The sequence below is a fragment of the Gavia stellata genome, chromosome 17, assembly GCF_030936135.1.
Source record: "Gavia stellata isolate bGavSte3 chromosome 17, bGavSte3.hap2, whole genome shotgun sequence".
NCBI classification, from domain to species: domain Eukaryota; kingdom Metazoa; phylum Chordata; class Aves; order Gaviiformes; family Gaviidae; genus Gavia; species Gavia stellata.
The window spans coordinates 11,682,654-11,698,959 of record NC_082610.1 but is presented as its reverse complement, the minus strand read 5'-3'; the positions used below and the strand labels follow the sequence as shown (position 1 = coordinate 11,698,959).

Here is a 16,306-nt window from a genome sequence, read left to right as displayed (position 1 = left end):
CTTTCCAAATTAGCTGTTGCTCAGAGACTGGCTGGGCGTTGGTCTGGTGGTGGGAGGTGGTGAGTAATGCCTTTGCATCATGGCATCTTTTTTTTCCTCTTTCCTTCACTTATTAAACTGTCATTGTCTCCAACCACAAGTTTTCTCACTTTTGCTCTTCCGATTATCTCCATCATCCCACTCAAAGGGAGTAGTGAGTGACTGACTGGGTGGGTGCTTAGTTGCTGGCCAGAGTCAACTCACCACAAATGTAAATGATAAAAATAATTCTGATGTTGGGTGTGGGAGCGTGTGTTTTTATTGAAATTCCAAAAATTGACACTACAGCAAAGGAAAGCATGCAACTGATTTGGAGGTCACTTGAGAATAAAGGTCTTCCCAGCTTGTCAGGCTGAGGATTCCCAGGTAACTTTTTGGCAGCAGACCCTCAAATTGAAGACTGTTTGTCTTGTGAGCAGTGTTTTTTCTTTGAGGTCAGCTCTTAAAGGTCTACCAGCTTTGAGTGTAAAAGCGTCTTGCAGTTTAGTAGAAGATTGGAGAGTCTTTTGATCAGTGTCTACCATCCATTTCTTGTCTTTATAAAAATGGTTGTATGGATGAGGCCATGGGTCTAAATGTTAACCATTCAGTCATCTTGAGTAAAGGAATTGAGCAGCAAGTCAGTCTAAGGATAGCAGTCATCCTTCTGTGGGATGTAAAGATTAGCAGAGATCTTTTGAGAAACCTGATTGAGTTTTCTTGCCACTACAAAATTAATCAAAAATCTTGAGTTTTACAGTAATATCTATGATGTGTACTTCATGGGTTGTTATTCAATGAACTCATCTGAAACTTGGCCAATAGCTTTTTTTAGACTTGTTAGGAAGCTCTTTGGCTGTAACTGTTACTTTTCATAAATATTTAAAGGACAACTTGCATTTTAATCTGCACATCTGTCCCTGTTTACATTTACCTTAAACCATTTGAGAGGGTTTTTTGATAACTGTTGTGAATACTGTCAATCTTAGCTGGAAAAAAGAAAGAACTTAATAGTCACTTGACTGGAACAGGGACAGAGGATTGTAATGTATCTGTAATGCAAATGTAACGTCCGAGTATTGACAATAGCTTTGGCCAACTAATTCATACTACCTGTTCTCAAGGCAAACTAGCTGTCAAGCCATGTTGTTAGCTTTTTGGTTTGGATACCTTAATAATGGATGCAGTATATGCTAAGAATTTACAGAGCATTTTTTCTATATAATCTAAAAATATTTCATTCTTGTAACACTTGAGTGATTCAGTATTGTTCAGTTTTATTTTTTAATGTATACACAACACCAAACGTATGTCCTAAGTAGCCTTTATTTCCATCCTTTCATCTATGAAAAGAAAGGTTTATGACAGCAAACTCAGAGTGCTGGTAAGCACTGAATGGTGTGTTGCTGGTTTGCAATATACATTAAGGGGCAAAAAGCAATCTTCAAGAGTGCAGAGAAGGGTGATAACAAATAAGCCTAAACTTTGCAGCTACAGGCAAGTTGGTCATTACTTTGTTTCGTGTGTGGAGATATGTTTAATACCTATCTAGCATAAGAAATCACAAATTCAGAGCTTGTACAGAAAAGAAATAACAGTAATGCATTAAGCCAGGTCAAAAAGGTTTCCGTGGTTTTTTCTTAAGTCATTTGGTCTTTCCTCTCTCTCTTCCCGCCAGTGAAAGGGGAAATTCCTCTTTACTGCCATTATTACATACTCTTGTATAATGGTTAGCATATCAGAGCTCTGATTTTGTTTAGTGTCTATTGCAGTAATGCATTTCTGTTATACAGATCTATTTTGTAACATACAACTATTTATATATTTGGGTTCGTGTAATTGTTTTAAAACTTTTTAATATGATAGTTTTCTTACCTTTTCTTTACTTAATGTATATCACACCTTTTTCTTCTCTCCCCAGAGTTCTTTACTGTATGAGCTCTTTTCTGTTATGGTCCATTCTGGAAGTGCTGCTGGTGGCCATTATTATGCCTGTATAAAATCTTTTAGCGATGACCAGTGGTACAGCTTTAATGATCAGCATGTTAGCAAGGTAAAAATAGTATTTTTAGTTATCTTGTGTACTCGTAGATGAACAAGTAAGTTTGTATTTTGCATGTGATTTTTCACTTACATGTAATGAAGCTGGATTTATGTGCAAGTATTTCAAGCATTTACTTTGTTTCATCTTCTCAACCTAATGTCCTGCCGTATACAGATGTTTCACTCATTAGCTTAATAGATTTCTAGGGGGTTTTGTTTATTTATGTATGGGGTTTTGTGTGTTGGGGGAGAGGCGTGTTTCTTCTTAATGGTGAAGGGGAGATGGTTCATAAAGAAGCCTTTATTCATGTACAGACCAGGCTGGATTTAGAATTTTGCATTCTGTACACGTGAAGAATACTTCTTGCTTAGAGAAGTGTATTTTTAGATTTATTACAACCCAGATTGTGCTGTTAAACCTGTCCTGCAGATGCATTTTGGGTGTTACATGTGTCCATAAATGTTATTGCAAGCAAGAACCTGGATAAAGTTTTTTCTAAGAAGTTCCTACTTTAAAAAAAAAAGATTATGTTTACATTAATTGTAAAATTAAGAGGCAGATCACTTTGAAACAGATTTTTTTCCAGTTGTCAAATAAGCAGAAGTATTTTAAAAAATTAGAATGATTAATAGTGTGTAAATTATGTAATGCCATTTTTCCTAATGAGAATAAATGCATCTTGATTAGTGCGAGATTCTCAAATAATCATTAAATTGATTCTCTGTTAGATAACTCAGGAAGATATTAAGAAAACATATGGTGGATCTTCCGGAAGCAGAGGCTATTATTCCAGTGCTTTTGTTAGGTTAGTAGTACTGTAATGTTACTTTTCTTTCTGGTGGTGTTTTATTGTAATCAAATGAATGGCCAAGGTTAACGTGCTTAACATGTTAGCTGAAAATTAATAGCAGATGCTTCAAATAGTAGTAAACACTATCCTGACTGCTGTTTCAGATCATTAAAATAATGTGATAGTTATTTTTGAAAATCCTTTTTGGTTAGTGTATTGCTAAGATATGTATGACATAGCTCCTTACTGAAAAAAAAACAAAACCCAAAACAACTTTTGAAGTTAATATTGTCTTCCTATCTGATAAATTCAAATAACTATTCATTTCTTCACTAGCTCCACAAATGCATACATGCTGATATACAGACTGAAGGATCCAACGAGAAATGCAAGTAAGTATGTTTTGTTAACTAGTAAGATTCTGTTGTGAAATAAGGAGTTGTTTTACATGTGATGAGCCTAATTTTTGTGAGGATGGTGGTAATGGTATTTTTAGGGTAATCTAACATAACGTTCATATAGGAAGCTTTCTTTTATAGCTTTTCATTACTCTTCTTATAGTAAACCTTTATGGATCATTAGGAGGTCATCGCAAAATAAATTTTCTAATTTTTTCATGTTTTGGATATCATGGAAATAAACAGATATACTGGGTGACACTGAATAAAATACAATGTAATGCTATATTAGTGTTATGATAGTGGAATAAAAAAATTACTTTCTTCACTTAAAAGTGAGTATGTAAGAACTTCATAATGACAAAGATTTACACTTTATAACCAGCCCTTATTGTTTGTATTTCAGTTAGGAGGTGAGGCAATATAGTGTAAGTTATATAGTCAGAAACAAATCTTGGATGTCAGTCTTTTATTCCCGTCATCTCTGATTTAGTTCACCAAGGCTTAGAGGATGTCTGGCCCCATGTAATAGCTGACAGGTTGATTAATCTTTGAAATATGTCACAGTGGAAAATGAAGATTCTATATGGATTCAAAACGGCGATGTCTAGTTGGAGGCTTCATTCAATTATCAGCTAATTTCATAGGGTCTTAGACTGTTCAAATTACTAATAACTGTAAACTTCCAGGATTTATCTTGTTGTAGATTTTTTTTAATAAGACTGTATTATTTGCTTGAAAACAATAATGTTTCTCATTTAAAAATCTAAGCACACCTAAATGATGCAGTAGTAAATGAAGTTTGATAGAACTTCTTTTAAGTAACATCAAAATAGAAGGAAGCATGTTAGTTTGCTATTTTCCCCTTGTTAATCCTTTGTTAGAAGCACAGCTGTCAAAAGGAAACCAGAAGAGCAGTGGCTAGCCACACTTGCTCCCATCAGCAGTGTGCCTGTAAGAATCAAGTATTTTGTTAATATTCTAACTGCTTGAATTGAGCCAAAGTTTAATCTGCTTGCAGTATCAAAGCTGTATTTCTTTTTTTTTAAAGGGAAATTTGTTGGTTTGTAGCCTGGTTGAAGTTAGGCTGATAAATAGTGTAGACTGTTAAGTTTTTGAGGTGTGTGTATATAGTTTGGTTGTCATAACTTTAATGCCCTGAAGTGCACAAAAAAAATGCTCTCAGTGAATAATTTTTCCTAATAGCCTGAGTGGATGAGAAGCCACATAAACTTTCAAAGGCAGGTAAAAAACCTCTAATACCTTTGTATTCCTCCTTTCTTTTTTTTTTCTCCTCCTCTTTTTCATTAAATGGTCAAGAGGTCGGGTATCCTGAAGAATAGATTCAAGCTCTCAGTCTTAAAATCATCCTTTGTAGGTAGAATGTTTTGATAGCTGGATTTATTTTATTCTTAACTGGTAAACTGAAATGACACATTACTTAATAGGGGAGAATCTCACAACTGAAACCTTTGGCACCTCACGTACAGCTCCTTTTGGGGCATACTTACTGTTTCTGAAGAGCGTGCAAGTGTAGAAAACACTTTGTATACTTAGTTTGTAACACACCAGCTTGTAATGTGTCCAGTGGAGGAGGGAATAAAAGATTTTTGAAAATAACATTTTGTTTATCTTGTTCTGCTGCTGTAAATATTTTAGGACGGAGGTGAATGGTTATCTGCTTCCTTTAACTGCTTCTTTTGGGGTAAAATTTTGAATTCCACCATGAGAAACTGAGGATTACTATTAGCAACAATAAGGAAAGAAATTGGCAGTGCAAGGATGAGTAAAACAAGCTTTAATGTTTCTTTGGAATACAAACTAAAAAACCCCTAAGTTTATACTAGATTTTATTTTTTAAAAAAACCCTAAAATTAGTAAAAGTAGACTTGCAACTACTTCTATATCAGTATATTCTAAGAAGTGTTTTATGATACTTGGAGCAAATTTGTCATCTCATTTCAACATCCTAATAGACACAAACCACATTTATTTTTAGCAGCAACCTCTTTCATCATATATAGAGTACTTTCAGACACGTTACTATTTTCTACTTTTTTCTACTTTTTTTCTTTTACTTTTCTGCTATTTTCCCCATAAAGTTGAGCAATAATACTTTCTTTGAGAAAATAAGGAGGGGAAAACCTAAGTATCTCACAAAACCCATTTTGCTGTCTTCGGTTTGTTTCTGAGAATTCATGATACAGGGGACAGTGCAGTTATAAAAATACATTATTTGGTTTTAAAGTAACAGTATCTGAAGTAGGATACTGTTAAAACAAAGCCTTTTATCAACAAATTGATCAAATAGTCTTAAAAGCAACAAAAAAGAGTTTCAATATTTGAATCATTGAAACAATATTATTCATTCTGAACAAGAAGTTATTGTAAATTGTATGAAGTTTAAAAATAAACAGCAGCCATAAAGAGTGTCTTTGGATCAAAAGCTGTCCTTGGAAATAGATTTTCCTGTAAGTGCTGTGATTTGTTAATTCCTCAACAAGCAAATAAAGAAACAGAATCTGCTATTTCAGATTTCTTGAAGCCAAACTAATTTTTAAATCTGAAAAATTATTTGCCCAATTCCTTGCAATAGGGCTGGCACCAGGATTGCAAGGCAACTGTATTTGCAAAAGTTAATCTTTTTAAAACTTGAAGTATTGCCTGTTCTGTTTTTGTTTCTCGAAACAAAAATCTCATGATGTACACTAATCCGTATTAAGTGCAGTATTTACTTTATCTTGATACAGATGGTATCTTGCAACTTTCATTATCAGCTAATTTACTTTCTAGAACAGAATTTACCTTTATTGTAAAAACAGGCTCAAGTGTAGTCATCAGTCTCAGTGTATTTCTTTACAACAGCAAAACTTCCCTTACTGATACTGGAAAATTAATCTTGTACTAATAGCATTTTCTGGTGTTGCTGATGTATAATTAGGGGGAATAAAAGGCTGACTTCAGTTTCGTTTAAATCATGAAAAAGAGAACAGGACATGGTATAGTGGGAAATTTGGGTGGAGAAGAGAGAGGGAAGAAGGCAAGAAAGATAACTTAAATATACCCATAATTCCTAAGATGTTGCCCCCAGTGGAAAAAATTTTTTTTTAAAACTAGTGTTTTGTTTTTACTGACAGAGTTTCTTGAGGCACATGAGTATCCAGAGCATATTAAACAATTGGTACAGAAAGAGAGAGAATTGGAAGAACAAGAAAAAAGGCAACGTGAAATTGAGCGCAACACTTGCAAGGTTAGAATTTCTGCTCTGTAAAGTGGCAATACATTTCTAGTAAGAAATGTTTCTACAGTAAATAGTAATTTTTTTCCTGCAATAAAAGGACTCTTTTGTGATAAGTGTGTTTGTATTAATAACTCTTTAAAATTAATTGTACACCTATTGGAAGCCTTTACACAGCGGAGGCATCTGTCAGAGTTATTCACCAGAGATTTTTGTTGAGTTTGTGTCTTCCGTGTGAATATGGATTGGTATTAAAACCAAAACAAAACTAGTTAATATGACATCACTTGATTTCAGCGAAATGAGTTCCAACGAGTATGTAATGCTGTATGTTAGGTGTTTCATACTATTAAATCTTTTCATATTGTGACTCTTTGTGTAATCATGTTTCTTAAACTAATTTAAAATAATTATTTGGCAGAAAGAGTGGAATCTTTTTCCAACCATAGATTCAATAGTAACAAACAAAATATGACATCTATGACTTACAAGCATGACAGTCAGCTGGTCTACCTATGAATCAAGTGATTGTTTTATTATAAAGTTCTCTATGGTTGCAAAATACATAACTCTGTATGTGAAAAAGGAATTTCACATTCATTGTTCCTGTGTGCATTTTGTTTTGGAGGATTTGCACGCTGCCTGCAGTTTAAAGATGTTTAGGTTATAGACATTGTACCCTAGCTTGCAAAAAGATATAGATAGACGTATATACGTACCAGTGTTATCTAACGGGCCTTTGGTGTTTTCTATCTGCAGTTGTGTAACCAGCTGAAAAGAAACTGTCCTGTAGCTGAAGTAGAGCTAAAGATGTATTTTATAGTATATCATTTGAATATAGGGTTGTGAATTTAAATGTACTCTATTACGAAAGGTATTTGCAAATACCTTCATGAACATTTTTTTCCCTTTTGTATTTCATAGATTAAACTGTTCTGCATGCATCCTACAAAACAAATAATGATGGAGAATAAATTAGAGGTTCATAAGGACAGGACACTGAAGGAAGCTGTGGAAATAGCTTACAAGGTATGCTATGCATAACAGAATTGTTTAAATGTTAGATGTCATTTTGTCTACTGTTGTATCTTCAGGTTTTAAATTTCTAATGCTATGGGAGTGTTTATGTGGGGGGTTGGCTGTGGGGTTTTTTGTTGTGGCTTGTTTTTTGGGGGTTGGTTTGGGTGTTTTTAATGTGTGTTTTTGATTTTTAAGAGGTGTTCTAGTTGGGGATTATTGACTGAGTTTTCTGTTAGCCATTAGATGATTTCTGACTGGAATGATATAGCCTGCCCTTTTAAAAGGCAGTATGATTTTTACATAACCTTATTTTAAAATCAGGCAGCGGGAGCTTCTGTTAGACTCACCATAGCCTCAGTAAGTTGAAAGAATTCTGTATGCTTGTATTTGTATTGTGGTAAAAATACTGTATTAGATATGTAATAAGAGAATTCTTTGAAGAAACTTCCTGCATAGCTAATACAATAACATCAGTAGGCACCAAAGCATCTTTTCTTCCACAAACAGGTAGAAGTTGAAGACATCTCTTCTTGCTTACCTACTTTGTACTCTTTGGTTCTTGCCATATGTGTCTTTGGCTGGGAGAGTATCAGCAAGGCAGTTACAGATTTGGAATGAGTTAACATCTCCTTGAGAGGCACAGGAGATAATTAGTGGATATGACTTCCTCGAGCCTCTAAGATGCCATTTGGTATAACTGATAGGCAGTGTATTCCTCTGAATATACTTCTGGGACCTGTCTGCATGTGCTTCTATACATACTTTTCAAACTTCCCTCTTCTCTGCATTTTAATGCAGGCTTCTCTTCTGATTTTAAAAACGTGTATATATATTGCACTTGTGTGTGTATATAATATATATGATGTATGTGTATGTTTTTCTAAAACCTAATTGAAATCTCTGAATTCAAAGGATTCCTGGATGTACATGTACTGAGATATTTCTAGCTTACAAGGGTAAACTAAATGCACAAATAAACCATTATTAAATGTTTTGGGGTTTTCTTTGTGTGTGCATGATTTAGCTAATGGATTTAGAAGAGGCTGTTCCTTTGGATTGCTGTCGTCTTGTCAAATATGATGAGTTCCATGACTACTTGGAACGATCTTATGAAGGAGAAGAGGATACACCAATGGGTTTATTACTGGGAGGTGTCAAATCAACATACATGTTTGACTTACTATTGGAAACAAGAAGACCTGACCAAATTTTCCAGTGCTATAAACCCGGTGGTAAGACATATAATTAAACATAGACAAAGATAGACTAAAATCATATGTTGCGTGATGGCATGAAAATAAAACTTGTAAAACATAGAACTTCATTACGATGTGTGAAAGAAAAACTTTGTTGTACTAAATTTTTTGAAGTCAATACTCAGAGCTACGTACTGTGCTGTGTTGCCAACTTGTTTCTAATTGAAGTAGTTCTAAAGCATACTAACGTTTGTCAAACTGTGGAACACATTTTTTCTCTTTGGCATTAAAATTGATCTGAAAATGAAATTCTGAAATTGGACTGCTTTTCAAATTCATTACTGTTCATATGTATTTAATGCAACCCCTTAATAAGTACATCAGACAAATGTATGTGTGTTTTCTTTGCCTGTTGAATTCTCTCTTTTATATATATATGGGTTTGTTCTCTTTTTTCTCTTCCTTACAGAGGTCATGGTAAAGGTTCACGTAGTTGACCTGAAGACTGAATCTGTTGCTCCTCCAATAAGCGTCCGAGCTTATTTGAATCAAACAGTTTCAGAATTTAAACAGCTAATTTCAAAGGTAATTTACAGTCATTAAGGACTTGTATTACAGAGTTTTCATTCATTCTGACTCTGAAAATGTGTCATAATTTAGATATCTAAAATGAGAGCCTGCACCTTTTGCAGTTCATACTGCATGTTATATCAAGTAGGGTTAGGTTAGTTGTTAACAGTTGAGCTTGTCTGTCTGCTCACTGCTGCTAAAAGCAGCAATCTGCTTCTTGCTTCCATCCAGAATTCTACCCTGGCTTTTGCACATAGCCACTATCTGGCCATAAAGCTTACTAGCTTACCAGATAATAAGATTTTGGGGAAGCTGAAGAGACGGGTTGATGTTCTTTCGGGTTAGTAACTTGAATCACCTCACTGAGTATCCAATCAGTGGCAGAACTAGTCAACTGTTACCATATAAGTGAACCAACATGTAAGTTCCCCCATTGGCTTCAGTAATTGGAATTAACATCCAAAGCTGTCCACAATCTCCCTATGAAACCTCCTTTTCATCCCAGCAGCCGCTTGTTATTAAGATGCAGATTGATTTTTATATTGTCTTAAACTATGGGATATTACTGCTTCCATTGAATTTGAAGACAGACATTTTACTTGGTCAGTTCTGTGTAAAATAGTTTAGTAGTTAGTGTGACTTCATAATATTTTATGAAACATGATTTCAGTAATTTGATTTCAATCTAATTAAGAATTACGTGAACAGTGTGTGCAAAACCTGATGCTCGAGAATATTTTTTTATTTTCAGTTGGTTCATACCCTAAGGAATAAGACTGATTCCTTCTATTACTGGTCATTAATTTTGCCAGTTCTCTGCAAAGCCAAGCCATTTTAGTCTACTGAACTTCTGGAAAAACTAACATTTGCTACATGTCAAAGGATGGAAGAAAGGAACTGGGACTGAACAGGTTTGGGAGGTTTTCCCCCGCAGTTTTGGCAGTTTATAAGTCAATAAACAAACCTTCTCCTTTCCCTATGGATAGTCTTAAAAAATGAAATGCTTGTTCCAGTATTTGAAATTATGTATAATGCATGTTACCTTACTGTCAATGTCTTTTTTTAGGCTACGCACCTGCCCGCTGAAACAATGCGGGTAGTATTAGAACGTTGCTACAATGACTTGCGTCTTCTGAACGTTTCCAGTAAAACACTGAAAGCTGAAGGCTTTTTTAGAAGCAACAAGGTACATGCTCTGGCTTTTAAATTGTTTATTTCATGTATTTGTAGACTTCACTGTTGTGTTGTAAAAGGTGTGGGTATCTGTATAGAATTTATAATGGATAACTCTCACTTAATTTCACTGAAGTATGAAGTACTGTGTGTGGGTTCTTTAACTAGCAGATACTGTGGTGCTGATGAATACTATAGGGTATATATGAAACCAAGTGTACATAACAAGGTAGAGCACATTAGAATCAGACATCTGTTTGATACTTAGATTCAAATGATGGTGAGGTTAACAGCCTTATGATGAAGATTTTTAAAAGTCAGCCCTTCTTTAGGGAACAAAGGATGACATATTACTATGAAACCTGCCTAATTTGTTTTCTAAACCTTCTGAATAGCTGTGCCTGCTCTCAGTATTAAAGTTCTTAAGAAACAAATGTCAAAACTAAGAGCAAGTTTTTGGTGGGTTTTTGTCTTAAATTCAGTAATTTTTACTATGCAAATTCCCTCTAGGCAAATTTATATTGTTTTTCCAAAAAGACTTCTAGTAAATGTTTCCAGTAGTAGTTGTGTAATGCATTCAGAAAAAGAGTAACTTACTACTTAAATAACTTAAGTAACATCTGGAGCATTGCTCTTTTTATTACAGTAGTAATAGCATATCTTTTTAACACATCTTGCACATCCTCTGTCTCTGAAATTTAGGCTCAAGAACACATGATCCTCAGTGAAGAAAGATTAGCGAAGGCTTTGACAGCTTATAGCTGAGCAAAACAATGGCATTGACTTGTTATTCAGTTACTTCAAGCTCTTTTACATTCATATTGTCACTACAACACAGTGGCCTTTGACAAAGGGAAAAGAGAAATTTGTTCCCCTGTATTCTAATTTGCCCTATTGCTTACCCATGTATAGTTTCAAAGACTTCTTATTTGTGATGCTATACTAGAGAATAAAGAAACACTGCCAGCTGTAGTTGTGGTGCTCATTACTACCATAACTAGGGTTAGTGTACAGATGAAGGGTGCACATTGAAGTGATACATAAATCTGATTCTGAACATAGAAGTATTTACTGCAGCTGGTCAGTCTGGTTACAGTTCACTCCAATCTTAACATGATTATGAAAATAACGAAAAGTGAAATCATTAAACTACAGACTCCATAGTCTGTCTCTTTCTAAACAGGCATTTAAAATTTTTTGTAAGAGGTGATGTTTCTTAGTGACATAATTTCTAATGTGTGCTCGATCCTATCTGCTATTGTTGCTTTTACTTTTATTTAAAATAACACTACATGATAAAACACTGTTATTTTATATTCAGGTATTTGTTGAAAGCTCAGAGTCTTTAGATCGTCATGTGGCATATACAGAGTCTCATTTATGGAAACTTTTGGATCGTCATGCAAATACAATCAGACTATATGTTTCATTACCAGAGCAATCGCCTGGATCTCAATTTAGACAAGCAGTTTATCAGAAGTCTAGTGGAGATTCAGGCAACTTGGATGAAGCCTGTGAAAGAGTAAAAGGACCTGTAGGTAATATGAAATCTGTAGAGGCAATTCTGGAAGAAAGCACCGAAAAGCTTAAAAGCTTGTCCCTGCAGCAGCAGCAGGAGGGGGATAATGGAGACAGCAGCAAAAGCACAGAAGCCAGTGATTTTGAAAACATTGAATCACCTTTAAATGAAATAGACTCTTCAGCATCAGCAGAAAACAGAGAACTTGAAAACCAAATTCAGATTTCCGATCCAGAAAATCTCCAGTCTGAGGAACGGTCAGATTCAGATGTAAATAATGACAGGAGTACAAGTTCAGTGGACAGTGATATCCTCAGCTCCAGTCATAGCAGTGATACTTTATGCAACGTGGACAATGCCCCACTTCCCTTGGCTAATGGACTTGATTCTCATAGTATCACAAGTAGTAGGCGATCAAAAGCAAATCAGGGGAAGAAAGAAACCTGGGACACAGCAGAAGAAGATTCTGGAACAGATAGTGAATACGATGAAAGTGGCAAGAGCAGAGGAGAAGCACAATATATGTACTTTAAGTCAGAACCCTATGCTGCAGATGAAGGTTCGGGAGAAGGGCAAAAATGTATGTATTTTTTTTAAGTGCCTTAAAATATTCCAGCTTTTTTTACGATTTAATTCATACGCTGTGTTAAAGTCTAATGACAGTACTGAAAAACTTGATTATATGTCAAATTAAAGCTAATGAAAGTGCAAAGATGGGGCGTGGTGTCATGTTCAGCAAAAACCTAGCCTAATTTTGATCCTGTAATAAGGGATACAGTTATTTGCTTTTTGGTTTTAAGAAAATGAAAAGCTACCTCTGGTCTATCTATTTCCTTATATTGAAAGTATTTTCTGGAGAGCAAGCTGAATTGTCTTCCAGTGAAAGGAAAATAGTTGCATCTGCTGATAATGATTCACCTGTTTCAGAATGCAGCTATTTACTGTGGTTCACAGAGCAATAATTCCGTTAACAATTAGATTAACAAACCTGAAAACTCCTAGTCATTTGACTGTGAAGAAAATTCAAATATACTTCATATTGATTGCTTAATTCAGTAGACTGTTGCTTTTCATTGGCTGAAGTACAATAGGTGCAATGAAAAGTTTTGCTGACATGAAAATGTCCATACAAGTTCAGTGTAAGAGTCTAAGTAGTATATTAATTGTCATAGAGATAAATAATTTTAAAACAATGCTCAGTACCTACATATGTTTTATAACTAACAGAAGAATAATTAAAGAATAGCAGGATATAAAATAAATATTTTTGAAAGCAAATGTTTTCCTGTCAATCCAGAAATCCTGATATAATAATAATAGATAAAGAGTCAAATCTCTTTTGCTATTTTTTTTGTGAACAAACATTTTCATTTTTAAAACCACGGAGAAATTTAATTGCAGCTACTAAAGTTTGAAGAAAATTATTCCTTTAGCCTGCAGGGACGTTTCTTTGGGTCTAATCTCAAACTACCTCAATTTTTCCTTTTTTTTTTTTTTTTTTTTTTTTTGTAGGACTAGTTGGATGCAGGAATTATTTGTTTACAGTAATTTTGATGCTTTCATAGTACACTGTATAAATGATTATCCTCAGGGGAAAGCTTTTACGTATTTTTAGTATGACAGCATGCACAGATTTATAACTCAGATAATTTATTTGTTCAGTTAAATATTCTGAATATATAGCAATTTTTTTATTCTAATGAGTCATGACACAATATAATCATACGGTAGTTTGTCGTGCAATACAAATTGCATATATTAAGAAACACAATTTCTAAAGATAAACTATTCACTTTATTTTCCAGAATTTCATATTACTACAGTGGCTTTTCCTTAATTACAAAATTATTCACTGAAAATGTCCCTTAAGCTAGACTTGAGCTTGCCTTGTGATATCCTGGTGGCCTTCCAGAACACAGAGTTAGCCAAACTTTTTAATCCTGAAAGCAAGGAGGAGAAAAAGGGTTGGTGGCATGTGCCTGGCCAGCCCCAACTCAGAAGCACTTCTGTCTCTCCCTTGAGGCAGGGGAAACCTGCAGGGGAATTATCTTCAAACACTCCATCTGATTCTCTCTACTTGTTGTCTTCCTGAATGGAGAAGATACTGCTTTGCTCCGCTACTTCACTGATTGCAAAATAGGGCAGTTTGGAACTGCTATGTCTTCCAGGAGTATCTGCTCATAAACACTTAAAATACAGCAAAGCTCTTAAAGGTTACAGGAACACCCTCAGATAAAATGTAAATGTGGCTATTAACTATAATTCTGACTTTTCAGTACTGTTTTGCTGCAAGTGATAACTCTGTGAATATATGGAAATAATATACTAGCGTGCTTTTTCTTGGTAGTGTGGTGTTTCATGACATTTTTATCTTTTTTGCTTAGGGCTGATGGTGCATGTTGATAAAAGAATTACATTGTCTGCCTTCAAGCAACATTTGGAGCCTTTTGTTGGAGTTCCATCTTCTCACTTCAAAGTCTTTAGAGTCTACGCCAGCAATCAAGAGTTTGAGAGTGTTCGGCTGAATGAGACACTTTCGTCATTTTCTGATGACAATAAGGTTATTCAGAAGTTATTTTGGAACATTAAAAATATATTGGTGCAATATAGATGAACTTAAGAACACAATTTACAACTTCTTTTAACAATGTGAAATCATTACATTGGTGTTGGTAGTGTGTTACAAAATACAAATCTGATTTTGGTATCAGTTCTAACAGATACTGCTTTTGCCTTCTAGATAACTATTAGACTTGGAAGAGCCCTTAAGAAGGGTGAATACAGAGTCAAAGTCTATCAACTTTTGGTAAATGAGCCAGAGGTAAGGTGCTGAATATTTCAAGATTGATTCATGAAAATACTAATATGTGCCTTGGCCAAGGTTTTTCTTTGAAATCTTGGGAAAAAAAGAAAGTTCCTCTTTTCTCTGCATTTTCTGCAAGTTTTCCTGGATTTAGAAAGGGAACTTGAGAATATTTCTGTTTATGATGTGCCAAGTATACAATTGGAATGTGATCTACAGTATCTCTCTTAAGTGTCTCTGTTTCTGCAGTGTAAATGGAGGACAAATGAAAATAATTGTTTCTTTGTTTTCTTTAAATGTATGAAAGTCACGTACAATTCTTTCTAAATAAGAAACTGGTTTTACTCATGGTTGCAGTTTTCAGTAATATTGTGCTGATATAATTTGTCACATTCATGTGCTGCAGACAGTGCTTATCAGAATGGCTAGCTGGATAATAATCCTCTCTGCATAAGACAAGCCTGAAACAAAAGTGCCTCTCTTGCAATAACGCAGCTCACTTGCTTGTTACATCTTTTGGGACATGAAAAGTATAAAAGCGATTTCACTATATAGATCACAGACTTTAAAAGTTGACTTTATATGCACCTTCATTTCTGATTTTATTTTTTGGACCAAACTGCAGAATACATACTAATAATGGATAAGCATAAGAAACTGAAGCTGAACTGATGAAGCAGGGAATAAGATAAATTTAAAAGTAACTTCCAGTCATGGAGTTCTGGTCTGTCTGTCCAATGAAAGCCAAGAAAGTGGCATTTTTATTGTCATGTTTATTTAATTTAATTAATAGTTAATTGATAATTATAATATTATTTAATTTAAAAGCTCCTTTAGATTGTTTAGAATGTTAATATAATGGTAGCAATTAGTAATACAGACACAAGACACTATTTCTGCAGTGGCATGTATTCAGAGAGTTTGACCTGCCAACAGGCTGCTGCTACACAAATTAGTTAAACCTAATTTTAATCAACTCATTGCCTACCTTATTTATGAAAAGCATTCTAATGGTCATTTTGCTAGGTGGATGGGACTAGTCACAAAACATGAACAGGAGGGAAGTCTACTTTTTTCTGTTCAAAAAATTTGTCTTTAATCACTTTCTATTTATGTTCACAGCCATGCAAGTTTCTTATAGATGCAGTTTTTGCTAAAGGAATGACTGTCCGACAGTCCAAAGAGGAGCTGCTTCCTCAGCTTCGAGAACAATGTGGCCTAGACTTGACAATTGACAGGTAAAGAGACTGCAATCCGTTGAAGTTACCTGATTAAATATTACTTTAAAATGGGGTTTTTTTTCTGTTGTGGAGAAAGGAAGTTATGAAAGGAGCAGAAATAAGTTACTGTGGTCTTTGTGAATACAGATGTTAATGTAGCAATTTTTGGCTTTCTTATCATGTAGAATGATATAGGGAATAATATTTACATAGAATTGTCTGTGTGCAACATGTCTATAGGTTTAGATCTGAGAATTTTTACTCTCTCAAAGGATGATTTCCTTCAGAAAGGAGAGCATTAAGTAAATCAGTTCACA

The 16,306-nt window shown here is 34.5% G+C and overlaps 1 protein-coding gene across 6 annotated transcripts in view; it reads left to right on the top strand.

Annotated features, from left to right (window-relative positions):
• USP47 (ubiquitin specific peptidase 47) overlaps positions 1-16,306 on the top strand; it is a 58,650-nt gene that overhangs the window by 34,629 nt on the left and 7,715 nt on the right. For 4 of the 6 annotated variants that reach the window (XM_059825716.1, XM_059825720.1, XM_059825717.1 and 1 more), the window contains 12 exons: positions 1,940-2,071; positions 2,791-2,867; positions 3,189-3,244; positions 6,388-6,500; positions 7,413-7,517; positions 8,533-8,740; positions 9,174-9,289; positions 10,341-10,460; positions 11,769-12,546; positions 14,351-14,526; positions 14,707-14,787; positions 15,892-16,007. In XM_059825716.1, coding sequence (XP_059681699.1) covers positions 1,940-2,071; positions 2,791-2,867; positions 3,189-3,244; positions 6,388-6,500; positions 7,413-7,517; positions 8,533-8,740; positions 9,174-9,289; positions 10,341-10,460; positions 11,769-12,546; positions 14,351-14,526; positions 14,707-14,787; positions 15,892-16,007 — 2,078 coding nt within the window. The remainder of the gene's footprint in view (positions 1-1,939; positions 2,072-2,790; positions 2,868-3,188; positions 3,245-6,387; positions 6,501-7,412; positions 7,518-8,532; positions 8,741-9,173; positions 9,290-10,340; positions 10,461-11,768; positions 12,547-14,350; positions 14,527-14,706; positions 14,788-15,891; positions 16,008-16,306) is intronic. The other 2 variants (XM_059825718.1, XM_059825719.1) reach the window with 2 other exon arrangements.